The 21,051-nt window shown below is 51.2% G+C and overlaps 1 protein-coding gene across 4 annotated transcripts in view; it reads left to right on the forward strand.

Moving 5' to 3' along the window:
• Window positions 1–8,897, forward strand: part of pof1b (POF1B actin binding protein) — a 29,287-nt gene extending 20,390 nt beyond the window's left edge. For 3 of the 4 annotated variants that reach the window (XM_069193624.1, XM_015351684.2, XM_069193623.1), the window contains 6 exons: window positions 156–308; window positions 795–914; window positions 1,971–2,099; window positions 3,042–3,124; window positions 3,739–3,853; window positions 6,498–8,897. In XM_069193624.1, the coding sequence (XP_069049725.1) occupies window positions 156–308; window positions 795–914; window positions 1,971–2,099; window positions 3,042–3,124; window positions 3,739–3,853; window positions 6,498–6,518 (621 nt within the window). In that variant the 3' untranslated portion in view covers window positions 6,519–8,897. The remainder of the gene's footprint in view (window positions 1–155; window positions 309–794; window positions 915–1,970; window positions 2,100–3,041; window positions 3,125–3,738; window positions 3,854–6,497) is intronic. The other variant, XM_015351685.2, reaches the window with a different exon arrangement.
• Window positions 8,898–21,051: the final 12,154 nt, after the last annotated feature.

Here is a 21,051-nt window from a genome sequence, read left to right on the forward strand (position 1 = left end):
GGCAATGTAAGCGAAGCTGCGTGGCCGTGTTTCCCAGCTAGTCGGCGATGATGAAAGTGTCGTCAGTCCTGTCTCGGCAGCCCCCATCGCTGGCGCGTTCTGGCGGTGTGGCCTGCCTGCCTGTCTGACGCGCTGGCTGGCTCCGTGTTTCACAGCTGTCGCTGAAGGAGAGCGTCATGGTGCAGCGCAGCCTGGAGAGCCAGCTGCTCACCACCAAGCACACGGAGTCCGACCGGGATTACCGGCTCAAGGAGCTGGAGTGCAGCAAGAAGGCGCTGGAGCAGGAGAACGAGATTCTAAGGCAGAAGGTACGGAGAGACCCCTGGGGCAAAGCTTATTGCCCATCGATCAGTGCAGGACAAGTGTACTGATCGATAAGTGTCTAAGTCTGCAGGTAGATACAGCACACAGACAGGTAGGCAGGGCTTTAGGGAGTGTAGGGCGGAGCGGTGGCTCTGTGGCTCAGGATCTGTGCCTGTGACCGGAAGATTGCCGGTTCAAATCCCGCGGCCGGCAGAGGAATCCTACTCCGTTGGGCCCCTGAGCAAGGCCCTTAACCCCAACTGCTCCAGGGGCGCCGTACAAAGGCAGACCCTGCGCTCTGACCCCAAGCTTCTCTCCCTGTCTCTGTGTCTGTGTCTCCCTGGAGAAAAAGCTGGGGTATGCGAAAAGACGCATTCCTAATGCAAGAAATTGTATAGGGCTAATAAAGAAACATTAAACATTATAGAGGGGGAAATGCAGCTCGTGTAACATCTGTTGTGTTTCTCTCCTCTCCTCCTCCCTCTCTCCAGCTGTCTGGTCAGTGCACCAGCCCCAGCTTCCAGGCCAAGTCTGAAGAGATCTCCAGATACCACATGGAGATGATCAGCAGCCTGCGTGAGGAGAAGGACAAGGAGCTGGAGGCCCTGAGGGTAAGAGCCGGGGCACGGGGGGCCAGTGGGCGGATCTGTGGCACTAGGAGACAGATAGAGGGAGGCCGTGTGGGCTGGAGGACAGAGCTGAGGCACCAGGAGAGGGAGGGAGGCAGTGTGGGCTGGAGGACAGAGCTGAGGCACCAGGAGAGGGAGGGAGGCAGTGTGGGCTGGAGGACAGAGCTGAGGCACCAGGAGAGGGAGGGAGGCAGTGTGGGCTGGAGGACAGAGCTGAGGCACCAGGAGAGGGAGGGAGGCAGTGTGGGCTGGAGGACAGAGCTGAGGCACCAGGAGAGGGAGGGAGGCAGTGTGGGCTGGAGGACAGAGCTGAGGCACCAGGAGAGGGAGGGAGGCAGTGTGGGCTGGAGGACAGAGCTGAGGCACCAGGAGAGGGAGGGAGGCAGTGTGGGCTGGAGGACAGAGCTGAGGCACCAGGAGAGGGAGGGAGGCAGTGTGGGCTGGAGGACAGAGCTGAGGCACCAGGAGAGGGAGGGAGGCAGTGTGGGCTGGAGGACAGAGCTGAGGCAACAGGAGAGCGAGGGAGGCAGTGTGGGCTGGAGGACGGAGCTGAGGCACCAGGAGAGGGAGGGAGGCAGTGTGGGCTGGAGGACGGAGCTGAGGCACCAGGAGAGGGAGGGAGGCAGTGTGGGCTGGAGGACGGAGCTGAGGCACCAGGAGGGCGAGGGAGGCAGTGTGGGCTGGAGGACGGAGCTGAGGCACCAGGAGAGGGAGGGAGGCAGTGTGGGCTGGAGGACAGAGCTGAGGCACCAGGAGAGGGAGAGAGCAATGTGGGCTGGAGGACAGAGCTGAGGCACCAGGAGAGGGAGGGAGGCAGTATGGGCTGGTGGACAGAGCTGAGGCACCAGGAGAGGGAGGGAGGCAGTGTGGGCTGGAGGACAGAGCTGAGGCACCAGGAGAGGGAGGGAGGCAGTGTGGGCTGGAGGACAGAGCTGAGGCACCAGGAGAGGGAGGGAGGGAGACAGCATGGGCTGGTGAACAGAGTTTAGGGGAGCTGAGAGCTGTGACAATCAAAGCTGGTGTGCACGTGTGTTTCAGACTCAGCTCAACAGGATACAGACAGAGTTCTCCTCCAAAAGCAGCAGCGACCACAGCCTGCAGCTGCGGATCACGGAGCTCATGTCCTCCCTGGAGCAAAAGGAGAGCCTCATCAAGAAGCAGGAGGAGGTGAGGAATTTGCAGCAAGACCCACCCAATCTGAGTCTCCCACCCAGGCGTGTCCAGTCCCTGCTGGACACTCCCAGCAGCTGTTATAGTCAACTGATAGTTGAGTCCTTCAGAGATCCTTCCTCCTCCAGGTGAGGAGGAGAATCTCAGAAAACATTTGTGCTTGATTCATTGATGAATAATGTTATTGAAGCTGTCATGCTTAGAGCACTGCACAATGAAGTAATTTCACAATCTAATGCACTGTAATGTATGGTGGTCTTCATTGTCAAAGGCAATGCAATTTTAGCTGCATTAAGCATGCAGCAGCTCCAATATGGATATGCATGGGCACTGTAGACCACTGTCCACAAGGAGCAAGGTCTTCCTGAGTGCAGCAGGTTAGATAAAAACCTTTTATCTGCTGTGCCTGCGGCTCCTGGAATCACCATCCAATTCCTTTTAAATTTCGTTCAGTTCCAAAGTTTCCTTTTTCTTCCTCCAGTGATGATTAGAGAGAGAAAGTGGTCTTAATTTATATTGTGCAAACCTGGGATGACCAGCATAGTCTTCTACTCATGAGAGGGCTTTTGAGAGCTTTTAATCATACAGATCTAGTATGGGTCTTGCAGTCTGGATGAGCAGGTGTATGTAGAGCAGACTGGATAAATAAACTCATCAATCGCCAGTTATGTTCAGTTACAAAAGAGACATCGTGCCCCCTGCACTTAAGCGAAATTTACTGCCTGTGTATTCTGACACAGCCTAAAATCGGATCGGATCTTGTTTTCAAATTCCTTCTTGAGCTGAGCAGCTCAGTGCTGGTGGGTGTGATTGTTACATTTTTTTCTCGACGCAGGGCAGAAATCTTCACGCTCTCCACCTCCTGCTGAAAATTAGTCGCAGGAATTCGCTGCTGAGCCTGCAGGCCAGACGCTAACCTGTTTCTCGCTTGTTTTTCAGGAGCTAAGGAGGCTGCAGAACGAGAGAAACGAAGCCCTGAGCCAGTCCAAGAACAGCGTCACCAAGACCATCATCACCAAAAAGTAACCTGCTGCGCGTCTCCTCTGCTCTGTCTGTTCACCACTGTCCTGCCATTGTCCTCGCCCCTGCGATGGACTTAACACACCACACATGGAGTCAGTTTGAAACTACTCACGTCATTTTAACAGGGTCTGAAATGGCCCATTGTTTTATGCGATTTCAATTCTGTAGTTGTTCTAAGACTCGGCTCTTGGAAGACGATGAACTGCGCCGGCGTGTTGCTCTGACACGCCCACCTGCAAAGTCATATAGCATTTGACGCGCTGCGGTCTCCACCGTGCCTGACAGGAGAGCTAGTGTGGGTTGGAGGAAGTGACATCACAATGAAATGCCTCTCTGCGAATCACAGGGGTTGCTGTGTTGGGAGTGGCATTCTGGCTGAGTAACCCTGACCCTTCACACGCTAGGAGGGCGAATTCTGCTTGGGGCATTTCAATACATGGGCACGGTCAGGTATTGATATGACCCTGGCTTGACCTGGTGACCTCAGGGCCACCAGCGCTCTGAGAGAACACCTTTCCTGGCTGAGCCGCCATGTGGGAGTGTTTAAAAACAACTGTCAAGTTCCCAGGCTGTTTAAACAACAATGGATTCCATGCTTTCCATCCCTCTGCAGGTACAGGAACCAGTATCCGATCCTGGGGCTGCTCAGCGATGACTATCAGGCCACCTCGCCCGTGAAAGAGGCCAAGACCATTGTGATCGAGAGGACTGGGGAGATGTACAAACAGGTACGCCCACCATCTCCTGTGCAGCCGAAGGGCACCCTCTGACTTCACTGTGCTTTACCACACCGGACCAATACTGTGATTGACCAGTGACGTGCACAGCTGAGTGCACACTACACATCCCTCTACAGTGGTGTATTCCACTATGCCAAAGGGCCAGGATCCTGGGCTTTGCAACTTTCTGCATCACTGATGCTCCTGCAGGCCCAAGGGATTAATGCCCCTGTAACAGCCTTGTGTTCCTTTGAGACCTGGTAATGTGGTAAATATGTTCTAAAGCCTGTTTGCCTCACTCATGTAATCGTATGGTCAGGTGTAGTAAAGCAGAGTAAAGCCTTGATTAAAGTTCACTGTGCTAATGTTGTAAATCTGCAGTAAAGGTGCAAAACATCAGTGATTAAAATTGCCAAGATAAACCTTTATAAAGGAGTCATTCCCCTACAGACTGGATCAACCAGACCAAGGACCTTCAGTTGCTCACCTCCCTCCATTTGCACTGATTAAATCCATCAATAATTCAGTTGCTTTACTAAGTGCTCAGGTGGCTCAAACTCCAGAACTCTGGATGGCTGGGGACAAGGGTGGAGTTTTGCTTCAGAGCCTTTTCATTCTAGTGCAACTTAATCATGAAGTTCAAATGTCCAAGGCTGAGCTAAAAGGAGTGGGCTTCCTTTGGGGAATTTGCTCTATTATTGTCATAGAGAAAGAAAGATACAAAGAATCTTATGCAGATCTTTAATGGATAAAGCTGGTTTGTGCATGTGGTCCTTTAAGGAGCCAGTACTTGAGCTGTCACAAGTGTTAACCTAAATTAATTTGTTTTTTGGGATCTTCTAAGTATTATGTACTGTGAACCCTCAGGACCTGACTTCCCATGTGTACAAAAATGTATGCATTACTCCAGTCCTGGATGGACAGCTTCTAGATTTCACTCCGTCCGGGGCTCTTAATTACCTAATTGATCTCATTATTTACTTTACTTGACAAGTGGAAGCCTCTCCTTATTCTTCAGCAGCTGCAGAGTTAACGAGACCTGGAAAACGTGCCGGACAGTGTCCGCTGAGGACCAGAGTCCTTGGGCTTCTTAAATTGTTGATAATAAATCCTTAATTATGAAGAACTAATGAAGTCCGCAATGGATTCAATTAGGAGTAAGTGATAAAGAGCTTTGGAAAATCGGAATGTAGACGAGAATGAAGCTTCCCAGCATTCAAAGTGTTAAATGAACAAGCTCTCGTCTTTAGCAATCAGGTCCCTGGGGCTAAAAGTTGACACCTGAACTGTAAGGCGTAAAGGGCTTAACATGCATTGGAGTTGCTGTGCGTTGTTCAGAGTGCTGTTGAATTAGCTGCAGGTGCAGAAGGAGGGTGGGGAGCACCTGGAGTTCCCTCACAGTCACGCACACATGTGCAGAAATGAAGTGGCCGACTGCCAATCTGGTTAAGTTCCTGAAACGCCTTTCACACTCCTCCCCCTGTGGGCTCGACAAGCTGACGTCTTTGTTCCTGGTGGTCCTGGTCTTGAGTACTAATTCCAGCCTCAGCTGGGGATACTCTCTCTCCGTTAGCATGACAGCCTTGAGCTGACACATACTGTCCTGTCCAGTCCAGCCTGCAGCCCCTCTCACTCCTCTCCACTCCAGCATCTCACAGCCCCCCCCACTCCTCAGTTCATTAGCCGTTAATTAGCAGGATCAATATAAGAATTAAGCTGCTGGGGGCACTAACAAGGTGCAATTGCTGTGAGCTGATTTAGAGGAACAGTCACCGCAGGGCACACACTGACAGGATATGCAACTACTGCCGCAGGTGGCAAAAGCTGGAAAAAAATGAACTGTTTGTGTGTTGCACAGTTAACCGTTTTCATCTAATCGATCAGGTGTGAGTTGACTTCATGATTTTATTACATCTCATTAAATATTTGATGCATACTATATTTTGCAGGATGTACAGTATTTGTTTCCCTTATGTTCCTCGTGGTCTGTGGGTTTTCATTCCAACTGAATGCTGTCCCCAGTTCTGCACGTGCAGATGGACAGAAAGCCCTCCTGAGCTGCGCACCCCTGATGTGCTTATTTAAACTAGCAGGGACACCTACAGTTTGCAATGAAAATGACTCTCCTGTCTGTGCCTTAAGGGCAGCATTAGCTTGCGTGTGGGGCGTTGGGTAAGGATCAGTGGGTGGAGTTGGTTTCAGTACAGATTTCTGGCCGACTGCTTGTCCTGTATCACATGGTGTCGCAGGTGACCCCTGCTGGCCAGATGGGGTAAAGCCACTGCCTGCACTATGAGAAACAACAGGAGGGGCGCCCGGCCCGTTTAGTCAGTAGCTCATGGATCCAAGGACCTCATCCACCCATTTTGTGAATGAAGGAAGAGCACCAGCTTCAGCAACATAGCTGCACAGCTTGCTCCAGACTCCCACCACCCTTTGTGTAAAGACGTGAAACCCCACCCACCCTCCGATCTCGGTTCTAAATGCATTCAGACTCAGACGGGGGAACCTCCTCTTGAGCAGCAGCGAATAAAGAGCCTGCCTCTGGCGCAGGAAGGGGTCACGAGTTCGAAACCGGGTCTCTCGCAGGGGAGTGGAGCTGACTGAGTGAAGTCTGCTGTAGATAACGGCTCTTCTGTTTTGTTTTGGGCAGGAAATCATTACAACTCCTTAAAGAACTGCTTCTTTCTGACAGGAATGAGTCTGCAGCCACAGGAAGAGCCCCACAAGCTCCACCCTGCATGCTGCCCTTTTTCTCCTCTTTCTGGTCCACACCTCCCTTCTCCTCCCCCTGTTCCCCAGTACTGGGACTCTTATTCTGCATGCGTCTTATTCACAATTGGATTACGGGGGTGGGGTGAGGGGAGCATGCTTTTTAACACCAAAGGGACTGGGACCTTGTCCCAGGAGGAGAGAAACGGCACCTGTGTCTGATCGTTGCCGAGTTCTGTTGTTAATGTGGAGATTTATTTTTTCAAAATTGTCTTTAAACGGACGGCATGTCCAGCTGTTTGTTTGTTTTTGTGTTTTTATTTTGTAAATATTGTGCCTTGTCTGAAAGCGGTGCATGGGACAGGGCGTGGGGTGTCTGGGGTGCAGCCTGGCATGTGGGTGAGGTGTGAGATGTCCACTGTGGAGGCCGAGAGCCCTCTCCCTCTGCAGCCGGACCGGGCCGGGTCAGGTGTGTCCGACGGGTTCGCAGAGCTAGCATGTGGGCCCACAGGAGGGAGGGCAGCTGTCCAGCTGTCCAGATCGTGCCCTGGAGCGGGGAGGATCTACAAACACAAGAGGGGAGACCCTGTTCTTGACTTTTTTCAATGCTTTGATTAAAAAAGGGGGTGGCAACATAGCATAGTGAGCTCATAAACTTCGAGCTTGTAACTGATAGGTTGTGGGTTTGAATCCTCGCTGTCCAATCCCTGTGGCTCCAGTCTACCCAGTTATATAGAGGGGACCAGCATTGCTCGGACATCATCCCTGTGCTGGACTGGTGTTCCGTCTAGGAGGGGAGACACATGCTCTCAGTCTGCTTAACACTGTCAGAAACAGGATAAAGTCCTGATGAGATGCTGTGGCCTTTTACCATTTTGTGATAGAAATATTAAACCAATTTTGCAGTGCGTTTTCAGGCACATTAGCATGGAATTACCAGCCCTGTAGGACAGTTAAGCAAAAAAAAACGAACTCCCGAGATGCACACTGGTGGATCCACTCCTGGGCTGGCTCTCGGGACGCTTGTCCGCACTGAGGACAAGGGCCTGTTCGGCCCCCAGGCTTCTGTATTCGCTTCCACACAAGGGGAGACTGTGAGCCGCTCTCCCTTCCTGCAGTTCATTGCACAAATCGGAGCCTTCCTCAATACCTGAGCTTTCGGCCTTCCGGTGAGCCAGCAATATGAGCTCAATTAATGGATAAGTGGCGAAAATCGATTTCAGCCCTTGACCCCTGGTGATTGACTGACCTCAGTTAACAAGGAAATGTCTCCCGTCTCTGGACACACCTTTCCAACCAAAGAACCCCTATTATGTAACAACAGAGATCCCTAGCCCTGGTCCCAGGAGCCCCAGTCCAGCAGGTCACCACGAAATCACAAATTTCTAAGAGCTTGGGACCGTTTAACCAAGATCCACTAAGCCGCGATTTGTTAAATTAAGAAATCGAGAGATCAATACCCTTCAGCCCTTAAGGATCAGAGCTCTCATAATTGCAAGAAATTATTTGCTTAATTAACAAGTACTATACAAGTGTTCCCAGAATTAAAAAAAACAAGTGACTTATAAGACCAGCTGGATGGGGGCTCTCCTGCACAGAGTTATGTGGTCGAGTTTGTAATGCAGTGAATTAGTGCAATACAAACAAATCTCAGTTTCAGTACTCAATTGTTATACCAGGACACTGGAGGAAGTATTTTTACTCCATCTCTTCAACACGATCACAAAAGCTGCAGCTACACCTGACAACAGTTAGTGCACATGAAGCCATTCTTACATCACAGGCCCAAGTGATAAAAATGCACGCAGGAGTAGAATCCGTGTCAGTGCACCATTCAGACAGGGGACAGGCTCAGAGACCCTGCCCACCTCCAGTGTTACCTGAATGTGCGTATTGTGGTGTTAAACCTGAACAGCTCCTAACATTGATACAGTTGTATCATTGATACTGTTTATGTTCGAAGCAGCCACACTGCATATCTGGGGTACGGTGTAAGTGTAGGGTGACCACTTTCCCCCTGAGCTGGGAACAGGACACTTTCCCAGGTTGGGGGTGGGGTAGGTTGGTGGTGGTCCTCAGTACAGGCTTTTTATACTTTCTGGGTGGCATGGGGCATGGGGCATGGGGTGGGGTGGGGGGCAGATTTTCTCTCCTGTCTTTTCCAAGAAACAGGACAACCAGCTAATATTTTTTTTTAAAAAAGGTTGAGGCTGCCCGGGACAGGCCTGGAATCAGGGACTGGCCCGGTAAAAAAGGGGGAACATGTGGTCACCCTATACAAGTGGGTTTTGGGGAATTTGAATTTGTTACCTTCTTAATAAAATGTCAACGTTCATTTAAACCCTGGCTGCCTGTCTTCACTTCAGCGAAGTCTCTGGTCCTTCCGGTCCCGTCTCTTCTCTCCAGCAACCATCAGGCCCCCTTATAACCCTTTTGTTTTTAATTTTCGATCCCTTATTTTCCCAGTTTATTTCTATTCCTAAAATCTCTTATTGCTGTGATATAAATATACAGTTTGTGTTCTCATTACAGTTTCTGTGTTCTGTTTCTGTTCTTTTCTTCTCGCTGCCTACAGAAGGAAGGCTGCTGTTTAGGATAAGAGGGGTCATTTCAGATAGAGAAGTGATGATTTTACTCTCTGTTCCATCAGAGTCTTTAAACTAGGGCCTCCTACTGCACACTGCTGTTCTGATTTGTAGGAAATGTATGATCGGACACTGGCAGACAACAAATATAAAAGCTGTAATAATAACAAGATCAAAAGCTGTTAGTATTGATCTGATGCACTCATTTAAAAAAAACTGGATTCCTATGCTATATCTGAGAGAGCACAGTCCATGCTTGTGTGGCAGAGCAATTATGTGATACATACTGGATTATAAAACTTTAGTAATACTTAGAAATTATTTTTGAATGTTCTCATCACTTATACTGTGTATTTTATGTACTCTGTTAAGTTTATAAAGACTAAAAGTTAAAGTATCTTAATTCTTCAAAAAGTAGTTCTCACCACTTACTGCCATGAATTAAAGTTTTGATAAAGCAATAACAATTTGCAAATAATTATTGCTATTGACAGCAAATACTTCACTTAACACAGGCTGCTGGTGACATCTTAGTAACTGAGAGAGAGATTGAGGCTGAACAGTTCTGTGTTTGCGAAAAGATCAAACAATTTGACACCTATTGTTCAGGAACAGGTGTCATGGCAAAGGACACAAGCAGAACGCCCTGCTACGCCAGAATTGGACAGCAGAGGGCGTTACATTTTCATTAATCTGAATGGGCACAAACTAAAGCATCTGTAATAGCGGTAGTAAGTTCAACAACTTCATCAACCCCTCCTACTCTCAATACTCGCCTGCAAATTGCAAACCCTCTATGAGGTAGATGTCCTGCAAAGCTCTCTGTTGCATGCAAATGAGAATTTACCTAAAATGAAATGAGTGAAAATGTTCAGATTTCCCTATAACACGTCTGTGACCCTTGCAGGTCACTCTTTTGCAGCACCTACCTCAGAGCATCTGCATCAGGCCCTGCGGGATGCCTCAGGCCAGACTGCTGTGTGGCACTGGGTTTGGGGCCAGTCCTCTATGTGCTGTGCTCACTATCTGTGATGAGGGCCATTATCAAGGGTAATGTGGAAGAGGGGTGAGGCTGTGAATTAGACAGTAGCAGAGAGAGATTGATAGACCAGACAGCCCCCCCCAACCAGTCTGTGACACAGCAACCCCTACCTCTTCCCTGTGCCCCCCCCTCCCCCTCTCCCTGACCCCCACCAGCCCTCTTGTTTGTATAGCACCCTGTGAGGACCCTGCCGGAGAGCTGGTGAGGTCAATGAGCCTGGGCTGGCCTCCTCCGAGTTGCTAGCATCAGCCCCTGCTGCCCGCCACACGGCGCTGATAATGGGAAGGGATTGATTATGGCTGATAATTCAGAGCTTTGATGTGGATAATGCAGTCTCTTCGCTTCCTGTGCTGCCTCTGCACTGAAGCTCCCCCCGGGAGAGGAGAGGATATCGGGTTTACAGGAGGTGTGTGCAGGAGATGCACTGTAAGCAGGGTGTGTGTGTGTGTGTGCGTGCGTTGGGGTTGTGCGAGTGCTGCCGTGGTGAGGAGAGTGATCTGTTGCATTCTGGGTTAAATGTGTGTAATAGGTTCCACAGAGAGAGAGAGAGAGATCTGCACCCTGCGAGGCTGTGAAACAGGTCTATCGGTGTCGGAGACATGCTTCTTTGTCTGTATTGGGTCATGCTAAGGTCATAAGTCCGCACCGTCTGCAACCTTTAGATGAGCTCGGCTGGTTGGTGGTCTGCAGATGACATGACCCTGAGCTTCCAACAGGGCAGCAGACGCGTCTGTGTTAGTTCTCCAGGATCACTGCTGGGAATGGGCTCCCTTACAAAAACAAACCGTATTTCTAAGGAGGGTTAAAAGAAGAGAATTGTCCCACTGTCCTCAACTTGTTGCCAGTGGACCCTGAACCCCATCAAGACGTCTTGAACACCCGCGGGTGACTCGACACCCACAGGGCGATTGGGCAGTTTTGTTCCACACACTGACCACTCTTTGTGTAAAGAGGTGCCTCCTGCTCTCGGTACCGAATTGTCCTGCAGGAAACAGAAATGAATAGTGTCCAATAATAATAACTTAATAATGCACCATCATCTTTGACCAGCTGTTGCATATCTGCTGGCTGCATCACAGACCACAACGTCGGTAGAATAATGTCAGTGGCCAGCAGTGAGTCAGGCTGGCTTCATACTGTTTGAAAGGCTCGTAATGATCTGACAGAATCGCACGAAAACGTTTTTTTTTTCAATTTTATTTTGAGCTCTTGTGTAAAAATCTCAGGACAGCGCTGCCCAGCAGCGGGGAATTCATTTCTGCTCCATTAAGATGATGTGATAAACAGCCCCCAGCTGGCTGTGACGTGTTAGGAGCAGGAGGCCGTCAGAACTTCCTGTGGGTCATCGGTGGCTCAGATCTCTCTCTTTCCCCTTATCGAGTTATTTTAGGATCCTAATCCCTCAGTGCTGGACTGCATTGACAGCACAAGGAGCCCTGGCCTGTCTTTATATAGCGCCCATTAAACAGCATTTTAGAGACCATCTCTCACCCAGGCACCAGAGTCCGGCTGCTGAGGAGAGGAATTAAGGAGAGCTCATGTCCAGTTAGAAGCAGATCCAGGGGCGTAGTCAGATCCTTCTGGTCCAAAATGTCCCAAAAATGCTGCTACTGCATCTAAATGCCCAGGATAAGTTTCCAGATGACATGCTTTCGATTATCTTTTGAAAATGGTGGTTGAACAGGTATTTTATCATTAGGTTTCTATGAATTGAGGTTTAGTTGAATAATGATAAGGCATCCACAGATATGAAGTAGTAATGACTTTAGTTTTAGAGTTAGAGTCTGGGCTGATGTTGAGGTTAGTTAGGTTTGGGTTAGTTAAGAACAGCTACAATCTAGAGAAAGCTGTTAGGCCCATCCAGCCTGATTAGCAGTTAGTAGCTGATTGATCCCAGGGGTCTCATTCCATGCTTCTTGGAAGAAAGCAGGGCTTCAATAATGTCTGGGTAGCTCTACAGATGCTTTAGTGACATTCTACAAAACCTCAGTTTATAGTGAATTGATCAGTAATAGAGCATCTGTTGTACAACTTGATCTAAAACACTGTAGTTACAGCTCAAATTGTTGAGGACAGTTCAAATGCAAAAAATGTTGCGTGTTCAGCTTAACTCTTGACCACTGCAGAATGACTCCCTTTCCTTAAGTGGAAAGCGTGCGTGGTCGCTGCTGAGCTACCAGGAGGCCGGGTTCGGAATCGGGCGGATCTTGCTCGAACCCCAGCCGTCCCCCCCCCCCCCCCAACCCCCTCCTTGGGCCTTCCTGAGAGGACAGCACCCAGCCGGGCCCGAGCACGCCTTCTTGTGCGTGATCCTGAGCTTCCTTTAAGACTCTTCGCGCGGTTTAAAAAGTGGTGCGTGGCTTTTCCCGGCGTGTGCAGGTGAGGGGAAGCAGGAGCGAGAGGCCCAGCTGTTTCCGGATTGTTCCCCAGCGGGCTGACGCTGTGACAAACAAGCGCAGGTAATTCGTGGTACGACGAAGCGTGGGGCTCCGCGTTCTCCCTTTTTCGGTCCCGCCTGTCTGAGATCAGCCACCAGCTGGGGTTTCCTTCCTGCGCCGTCTGTTGCAGCCTCTCGTGTCCATCCAGCCTGTTTACACTCGCAGTCACTCTGGGTTAGCGGGCAGCTCAGTGAAGCCCCTCTGCCCCAGGCCCAGGAACTCAGACTGAGATATAACTAGATCTTTACTTTTTATTCAAATCCCGAAAAAAAAGTGTGTCGTCCGCTTCTCTCTGGTGCACGCGGACCAGTTCTGGTTTGCCTGGTTTTTTTTTTTTTTTTTTTGCTCTCTCCTGCGTCACGCGACGGCGCTGCTCGAGAGACGCTGGGGCTGCTCGCTCGGGATGCTGGGAGACGGGCGCAGCCCCCGAGTCGAACCCTGGCAGTCCACTGGGTGGCCGTCTGCCTGCCTGTGGATCCCCTCCCAAGAAGCAGGCTGTCCAGCCTCGAGCTGCGCCCCCCCCGAGTCGAACCCGCGTTTCGGCCCGTCTCGGCCTCCTCCTCCCCAGCCCTCCCAGGCTGCTGTGCTGGAAGAGGTTCGCCCGGGCCGTGGCTCCGGGTCAGATTTCATCACGTCTGCCTGCGCTTTAATTTTTAATATTCATAATCGGATTTGATGTCAGCAAGGCGTCCGCAGTCCCCCGAACGCTCGGCCCCCTGCTCGTCCGCTCTGACCACAGGCCAGGTCCCCTGAACCAGCGTGTCCTGCGCGCTTTCCGGGCTGCTCTTTCAAACGTCAACTGCCGAGACCTGCGTCGAGCTGGGCCAGTGAGGCCGTCGGAGCAGGAAAGCAGAGAAGATGTGGGAATGTCCTGTGCAATTCAGCTCCACAGTGGCTGTGTTTCACCAGCTCGGCACCGTGTCCTTGAGTCTGTTTTGTACGACTTTCTCTTCCGGGTGAGAGCGAGGGAGAAGGGACTGTGTGGTAAGTAGGTGCCGTTGTCTGGTTGTATGAATATATGCCCCTTTCCTGGAAGAATAAAAAACTCGGGCTCTATTATGTGTGTATCTATTCTCCTTCGTTAACACCCATGCTCGCGTATTTCAGGTGGCAGCTGTGGGATGGAAATGTTTTAAAGGTGAAACAGAACTGCCGTGCAACTAAATGAACCAGGACGTGCACCCAGCTTCACTGACTTCCTACTGTACTATTACACGTCCGATTAAGTGACTGCAGGGGGGGTGGATTGAGAGCACTATTAAGTACCCCTGCCCTCCTTGCTCAGAGTGACGGCATCTGTCATGGAGCTGACGGACTAGCTCCAGCAGTGGAAATGGTTCCTGTCGTCTGTCAAACGCTACAGCACGACATGATATGGAAGATCATGCACTGGGTTCCTGGTGTGTTACTCAAGTGGGATGCATAAGCACACAGCCCAGCGATCTGCAGCTCCCGGCTCATGACACCTTTTCAACGTAAACGTTGTGACGTTGCAGGGTAGCGGCACGGCACTGACCAATCAGATCACACCGTTTTTAAATCCCCTCCTGCTCAGTCTTCCTCCCAGAGGAGACACACGCACACACACACACACAACACGCACACACGCACACACACAGAGCTCTGTCCCAGCTCCAGTCTCCTGGGTGGCTGTCCATGACAGAGGCCCCTTCATCGGTGACCTGGGAATTTCGACTCCCTTTCGTTTCTGTTCTTGACCCCTAGCCCTCCACCAGGGACCGGACGCTCGTTAGTGACTTGGGAGGTCCGTGGCCTCTTGCTCTGTTCAATTAAGACTCCTGTTTGTAGGGGGGGGGCTTTCTTTCATAACATGCTCTGAGGTTAAGAGCCATTTAAAAGAACAGCAGGCGAAGAGAATTTGAGCCCAGGCTGACAGGGCGCTTTCAGAACACATAGGTCCCAGCGCAAAATTAGCAGAAGCACATTCGTACTTTCACCCGCTCGGTTTGCATCGTCAGACTTTTAGGAGCTTTGATTGTTCCCCTTTCTGTGTTGAGCCGTTATTAATCTTGATAAGAACCAAGAACTCCAGCCTCCTCGTGCACTGGCTTCCATCACGCAGCAGCTTGTTGGCTCCATTCTGGGCTCTTCCTCTGCGCTGTGTCTCTGTCACCTCACGTACTCTGTGTCTCTGTTGCTGCACCTCCCCCTCTTGGAGGTGCTTCTTCTTCCAGGAGTCTCCTTGTGCCTCTTCCTCAGCCTCTCTGCCCTCACTGACCCTCACACTACTTACTGCCTCCCTTACCGCCCCGCTCACTGCCTCCTAATTAATACTGGGGTTGCTAATTTCCTTTCTTAATGAGTCTGGGGTTGCTTTCTGACTCCTCTGTAATACTGGGATTGCTAATGGCCTCTCTCAGTGAGTCTGAGGCAGATCTCTGTCTCCCTCAGTAACACTGGGATTGCTAATGGCCTCTCTCAGTGAGTCTGAGGCAGATCTCTGTCTCCCTCAGTAATACTGGGGTTGCTAATGGCCTCTCTCAGTGAGTCTGAGGCAGATCTCTGTCTCCCTCAGTAATACTGGGGTTGTTAATAGCCTCTCTCAGTGAGTCTGAGGCAGATCTCTGTCTCCCTCAGTAACACTCGGATTGCTAATGGCCTCTCAGTGAGTCTGAGGCAGATCTCTGTCTCCCTCAGTAATACTGGGGTTGCTAATGGCCTCTCTCAGTGAGTCTGAGGCAGATCTCTGTCTCCCTCAGTAACACTGGGATTGCTAATGGCCTCTCAGTGAGTCTGAGGCAGATCTCTGTCTCCCTCAGTAATTCTGGGGTTGCTAATGGCGTCTCTCAGTGAGTCTGAGGCAGATCTCTGTCTCCCTCAGTAACAATGGGATTGCTAATGGCCTCTCTCAGTGTGTCTGAGGCAGATCTCTGTCTCCCTCAGTAATACTGGGGTTGCTAATGGCCTCTCTCAGTGAGTCTGAGGCAGATCTCTGTCTCCCTCAGTAATACTGGGATTGCTAATGGCCTCTCTCAGTGAGTCTGAGGCAGATCTCTGTCTCCCTCAGTAATTCTGGGGTTGCTAATGGCGTCTCTCAGTGAGTCTGAGGCAGATCTCTGTCTCCCTCAGTAACAATGGGATTGCTAATGGCCTCTCTCAGTGTGTCTGAGGCAGATCTCTGTCTCCCTCAGTAATACTGGGGTTGCTAATGGCCTCTCTCAGTGAGTCTGAGGCAGATCTCTGTCTCCCTCAGTAATACTGGGATTGCTAATGGCCTCTCTCAGTGAGTCTGAGGCAGATCTCTGTCTCCCTCAGTAACACTGGGATTGCTAATGGCCTCTCTCAGTGTGTCTGAGGCAGATCTCTGTCTCCCTCAGTAATACTGGGGTTGCTAATGGCCTCTCTCAGTGTGTCTGAGGCAGATCTCTGTCTCCCTCAGTAATACTGGTAATACTGGGATTGCTAATGGCCTCTCTCAGTGAGTCTGAGGCTGATCTCTGTCTCCCTCAGTAATACTGGGGTTGTTAATGACCTCTCTCAGTGAGTCTGAGGCAGATCTCTGTCTCCCTCAGTAACACTGGGATTGCTAACTGCCTCTCTCAGTGAGTCTGAGGCAGAGCTCTGTTTCCCTCAGTAACACTGGGATTGCTAATGGCCTCTCTCAGTGAGTCTGAGGCAGATCTCTGTCTCCCTCAGTAACACTGGGATTGCTAATGGCCTCTCTCAGTGAGTCTGAGGCAGATCTCTGTCTCCCTCAGTAACACTCGGATTGCTAATGGCCTCTCTCAGTGAGTCTGAGGCAGATCTCTGTCTCCCTCAGTAACACTGGGATTGCTAATGGCCTCTCTCAGTGAGTCTGAGGCAGATCTCTGTCTCCCTCAGTAACACTGGGATTGCTAATGGCCTCTCTCAGTGAGTCTGAGGCAGATCTCTGTCTCCCTCAGTAACACTGGGATTGCTAATGGCCTCTCTCAGTGAGTCTGAGGCAGATCTCTGTCTCCCTCAGTAACACTGGGATTGCTAATGGCCTCTCTCAGTGAGTCTGAGGCAGATCTCTGTCTCCCTCAGTAATACTGGGATTGCTAATGGCCTCTCAGTGAGTCTGAGGCAGATCTCTGTCTCCCTCAGTAATACTGGGATTGCTAACTGCCTCTTTCAGTGAGTCTGAGGCAGATCTCTGTCTCCCTCAGTAATACTGGGATTGCTAATGGCCTCTCTCAGTGAGTGCAAGGCTGTTTCCAGCCTCCTTTACTGACTCACTGTGTCTTTTCCCTTTATCCCATTTCCTTAATGTCCTTAGAACGGATGTGGTTCCCCTGTCCCTCAAGGCCGTGAGGGTGCAGGCAACCCAGAGCAGCGGTCAGGGCTCCAGGCCTCCAGCTGGAAGGCTGTGGATACCCGTGTTACAGAGGTACAGTACCTCAGCCGCGCCGATCTCCCCATCTGTCTACGTGGGGTAACCCGGAGGTGGACAAGTGCACCAGTTTAGCCACGCACCCTCCGTCTGCCCAGAGCCCAGCGCACGCCCCGGCCGGCCCGGTGAGTGTCCTTAAGTGCCGGGCATCATGGCACTGAGGCAGGACCCGGTGCCAGGGCGAGGCCCCCCGGCTGGCACCCATCCCCTTGGCAGGGCTGGTTATTTCTGTGCAGAGAGCTTCCTTCCGACCGGAGGCCCGTGCAGGAGAAGGGTAGATGCAATAAAACCTTGCTATTAAATTATGCAGGAGCTGAGGGTGGGCTGAGCATGACTTGGCTCTGAGTAATGCAGGAGGGAGAGCGGAGCAGCAGCCGCGGCCCAAATTAGATCAGCCAGCCTGGCACGGGCCCCGCTGGGGCCGCTGGGGCCGAACTCGCTCCTGCCTCGCTCATGCTCCCCTGCCCCCCCGGAGGTGTCCCCGCCCTGACAGCGACACCGGGCCTGCTCCCAGAGCTACAGGGTAACGGCAGTCCAGTGCAGCGGGTGAAACGTTCGCCATCAGAGCAGGCTCCCCCCCGGACTCTCCTGGACCCCTGTAGACTTGAATCCTCACTGGAGTTAGGGTCCCCTCCCCCGCCAGCCCTCTCTCTCAGTGTGGGGGTCCCCGACTCTCCCCATCTCCCCTCCCCTCCCTGTCCCAGAACGTGGACAGTGACCCCGCCGGACGCTCCCCGGCTCTCGTTCTGTCTTTGGCCGTGGAGAGAGGCCCTCCTCTCCCCTCTCTCACTCCGTCTGTCTCTCGTCCACCTCCTCTCCATCCATCTTCCTCCCTCTGCTTGGCTCTGTCTCTCCCAGCACCAGAGGCTTACAGGGCCACTGATGCACTCTTCTCCATTAATAAAAATTTTATACACGGTCAGGAAATGCACTTCCAGCTAATCGGCTGCAGGCTATCAGACTGACAGGAAATGACTGTTTGGCTGGCAGCCAGCCCTGTTATTTCGAGGGCGGTGGGAGCCAATCAGCTCCAGGCACTTAATGGAACAGGGATACTTTGCTGAGATACCAAGCGAAAGGGGACATTGTTGCACAGGTACAGGGCTTTGAGAGGGGCTGATGTTTTGTGGGTGGGGACATTAATACTCGTAACAGACAGCTGACCGGGTTCGTGCAGCACACTGTGGCAAGGCAGGGTCCCAGAGTGTTCAGCAGGTCAGTGTCAAGAGTGTGGGCTGGGCTGCAGTGTGTTCAGTAGCTCTGTGGGTAGAGTGCTGGGCGGCAGTGTGTTCAGTAGCTCTGTGGGTAGAGTGCTGGGCAGCAGTGTGTTCAGTACTTCAGTGAGTAGTTTGCAGGGCTGCAGTGTGTTCAGTAGCTCAGGGGGTGGAGCGCTGTGCTGCAGTGTGTTCAGTACCTCAGTGAGTAGTGTGCAGGGCTGCAGCGTGTTCAGTAGCTCAGAGGGTGGAGTGCTGTGCTGCAGTGTGTTCAGTACCTCAGTGAGTAGTGTGCAGGGCTGCAGTGTGTTCAGTACCTCAGTGAGTAGTGTGCAGGGCTGCAGCGTGTTCAGTAGCTCAGAGGGTGGAGCGCTGTGCTGCAGTGTGTTCAGTACCTCAGTGAGTAGTGTGCAGGGCTGCAGTGTGTTCAGTACCTCAGTGAGTAGTGTGCAGGACTGCAGTGTGTTCCGTAGCTCAGTGTATAGAATATTGTGTTGCAGTGTGTTCAGTAGCTGAGTGGTTAAAGTGCAAGACTGCAGTGTGTTCAGTAGCTCAATGTCAGAGATCTGGGCTGCAGTGTGTTCAGTAGCTCAATGTCGGAGATCTGGGCTGCAGTGTGTTCAGTAGCTCAATGTCAGAGATCTGGGCTGCAGTGTGTTCAGTAGTTTGGTTTTAGAATTGAAAGCTGTAGCCCAGAAGGTGATGGACAAGTTGTTCTGAAGGCATTTATTCTTATTTGCCCACCGTTCTCTGGTCTGACTTGAAACCCATGGGGGTGCGCACACACACGCACGCACGCACGCACACACACACACACACACACACACACACACGCACACACACCGGCAGCACATGCACACAGGCCGCCATCGCCGCCAGATATGAATGACTTTGTCAGCAGCAGAGGCTGCATGTGCCCGTCATTAACCAGGCCATTTAACATTGATCCTGACATGGGCTGTGTACCCAGCCTGTCAGCCAGGGGCAGTCTGCCATTGTGCTCTGGATCAGAGCTTTAAAGTCAATCTATATTGCTCAACGCATGGCTCTCCTGCTGGGGACAGCAAATTTCCCAATTGTGTGCAAGATGGGCGATTCGTTTGAACCCAGATTCCCTTCTACACAGTTTTCCATCACCGAACCCAGAGCATTTCCTGGGGTGGGGTGTGTGGGGGGAGGGGTAGCTCTGTCCCACTTCATGATCAACAGCCTCGCAGACACAGAGGAGATGTGACCCCTACACATACACGGAGTGAGGCACGTCAGCGCACGTGATAGGTGTAGATCTGCCTGGTTGACGCATTGATTCTTCTCTGTGGGGGTCTGTGATACTGCGTTAAAGAAACTGGGGTGCCAAGAGCAGGGATGCCACTCAGATTCCCACTACACAAAAATTAGTGGTCTAACCAGCTGCTGGCTTTTGCTTTTCCTTATAAACCACTGCCAAGTGCCTCGTGCCTGCTGCCTTACTTTGGAGTGACTGGGTAGTTAGCACTGCTGGGCTCGACACTGTCCTTCGCTGCCTGTGTGGAGTTTGCATGTTCCCCCAGGCTCACGTGGGTTTAGACTGGGTGCTCTGGTTTCCTCCTGGCTGCCAGAAAGACCCAGGTCTGGGCTGAATTACTCTCCCACCTGGACTTTACTGGGAAAGGAGGTGGGGCTCCACTCATCATTACCAGCCCATTACCACCATTTCCAGCAACTGGAGATGCTTTGGGGTCTGTGTTCAGGGAATGGGACAACATTTCTGGTGAGTCCATCTTGCTATGACATTACAATATCTGTGTATTTGTTTTGTCCTTTGTTGGGGACATCTAGGACTAGATCTTGCAGTTTCTGAATTTTCACCCCTCACACAAGCTGGACCAGAAGTGACTGGGAAAGAATTGGTGAGAGAGTTGCAGGAGAAAGACAGAGAGAAGGATCTAAGAGACTGTAATCGAGGGGAGGGGGGCCATCAGTAACCCAAAACAGATCTCCTCCTTTTACCTGTGTGCCATTAACTATTGATACACACAGACACCTGTCCCTGTGCTGAAGCTCCTTCAAGAACGGACTGAGGTTTAAATTATTCATTCAGAGTGAATTAAAGGCAGGGCTTTCTCAGAGCCCCAATCAACTAATGGTGGGTGGTCTGAATTCCAAGAACAGTCTCTGATTCAGCACATCACGAGTCCCCAGAAGAGAAAGTATCTGGTTTCAGTGGCCCCGAAGCTCTGAGCCGTGTGTGCTGTCTCGCTGGGTTGCAGTGCTAAGTGTCAGTGTGTTCACAGGGTCTCCGAAGCAAGACTCACTCGGCTGGGCTGTACGTTTTAAAAAGGCCAAACGAATCGGGGTTAAAATTGCGAGACAAAGGTGGTCGACCATCAGAAAGATGCTCTCAAAGCTCAAAACAGGGCACACTTCTATACACCAAGAGTTGTGGGTGTCGAAAACAGGAACCGCTTCTTTATGCAAAGAGTTGTAGGTGTCAAGAAGAAATCGCTAAATCTGCTCAAGGCAGCAATCCTTCATGTAACAGCTGGGTGAGATTCTGGAACCAGATGAGCAAGACGAGCTGAATTGTATCCTGTCATATCTAATCTTTTGTGTGATTCTAAGAGATTTGTAAAAGTGATGCTGTAGTATGACTTTGGGTCCTTTTCTTATTTAAAGCAAAGACCCCAGAAAGACCTCTGTAGAGGGGACTTTAAGGTCAAAGGTGCAGGACTCCCCCAGCTTCCTCCTCTGAACCCCATGTTATTTTTTCTTTCATTCATCTTTTTCACTTGTTCACACCCTTGATTCTGACCACACGCCTTCCCTCCTGCCTCCTGTATTGACTCACCCTTCTACTTCTCT

Source organism: Lepisosteus oculatus, chromosome 8 (genome assembly GCF_040954835.1).
Source record: "Lepisosteus oculatus isolate fLepOcu1 chromosome 8, fLepOcu1.hap2, whole genome shotgun sequence".
Lineage (NCBI taxonomy): Eukaryota > Metazoa > Chordata > Actinopteri > Semionotiformes > Lepisosteidae > Lepisosteus > Lepisosteus oculatus.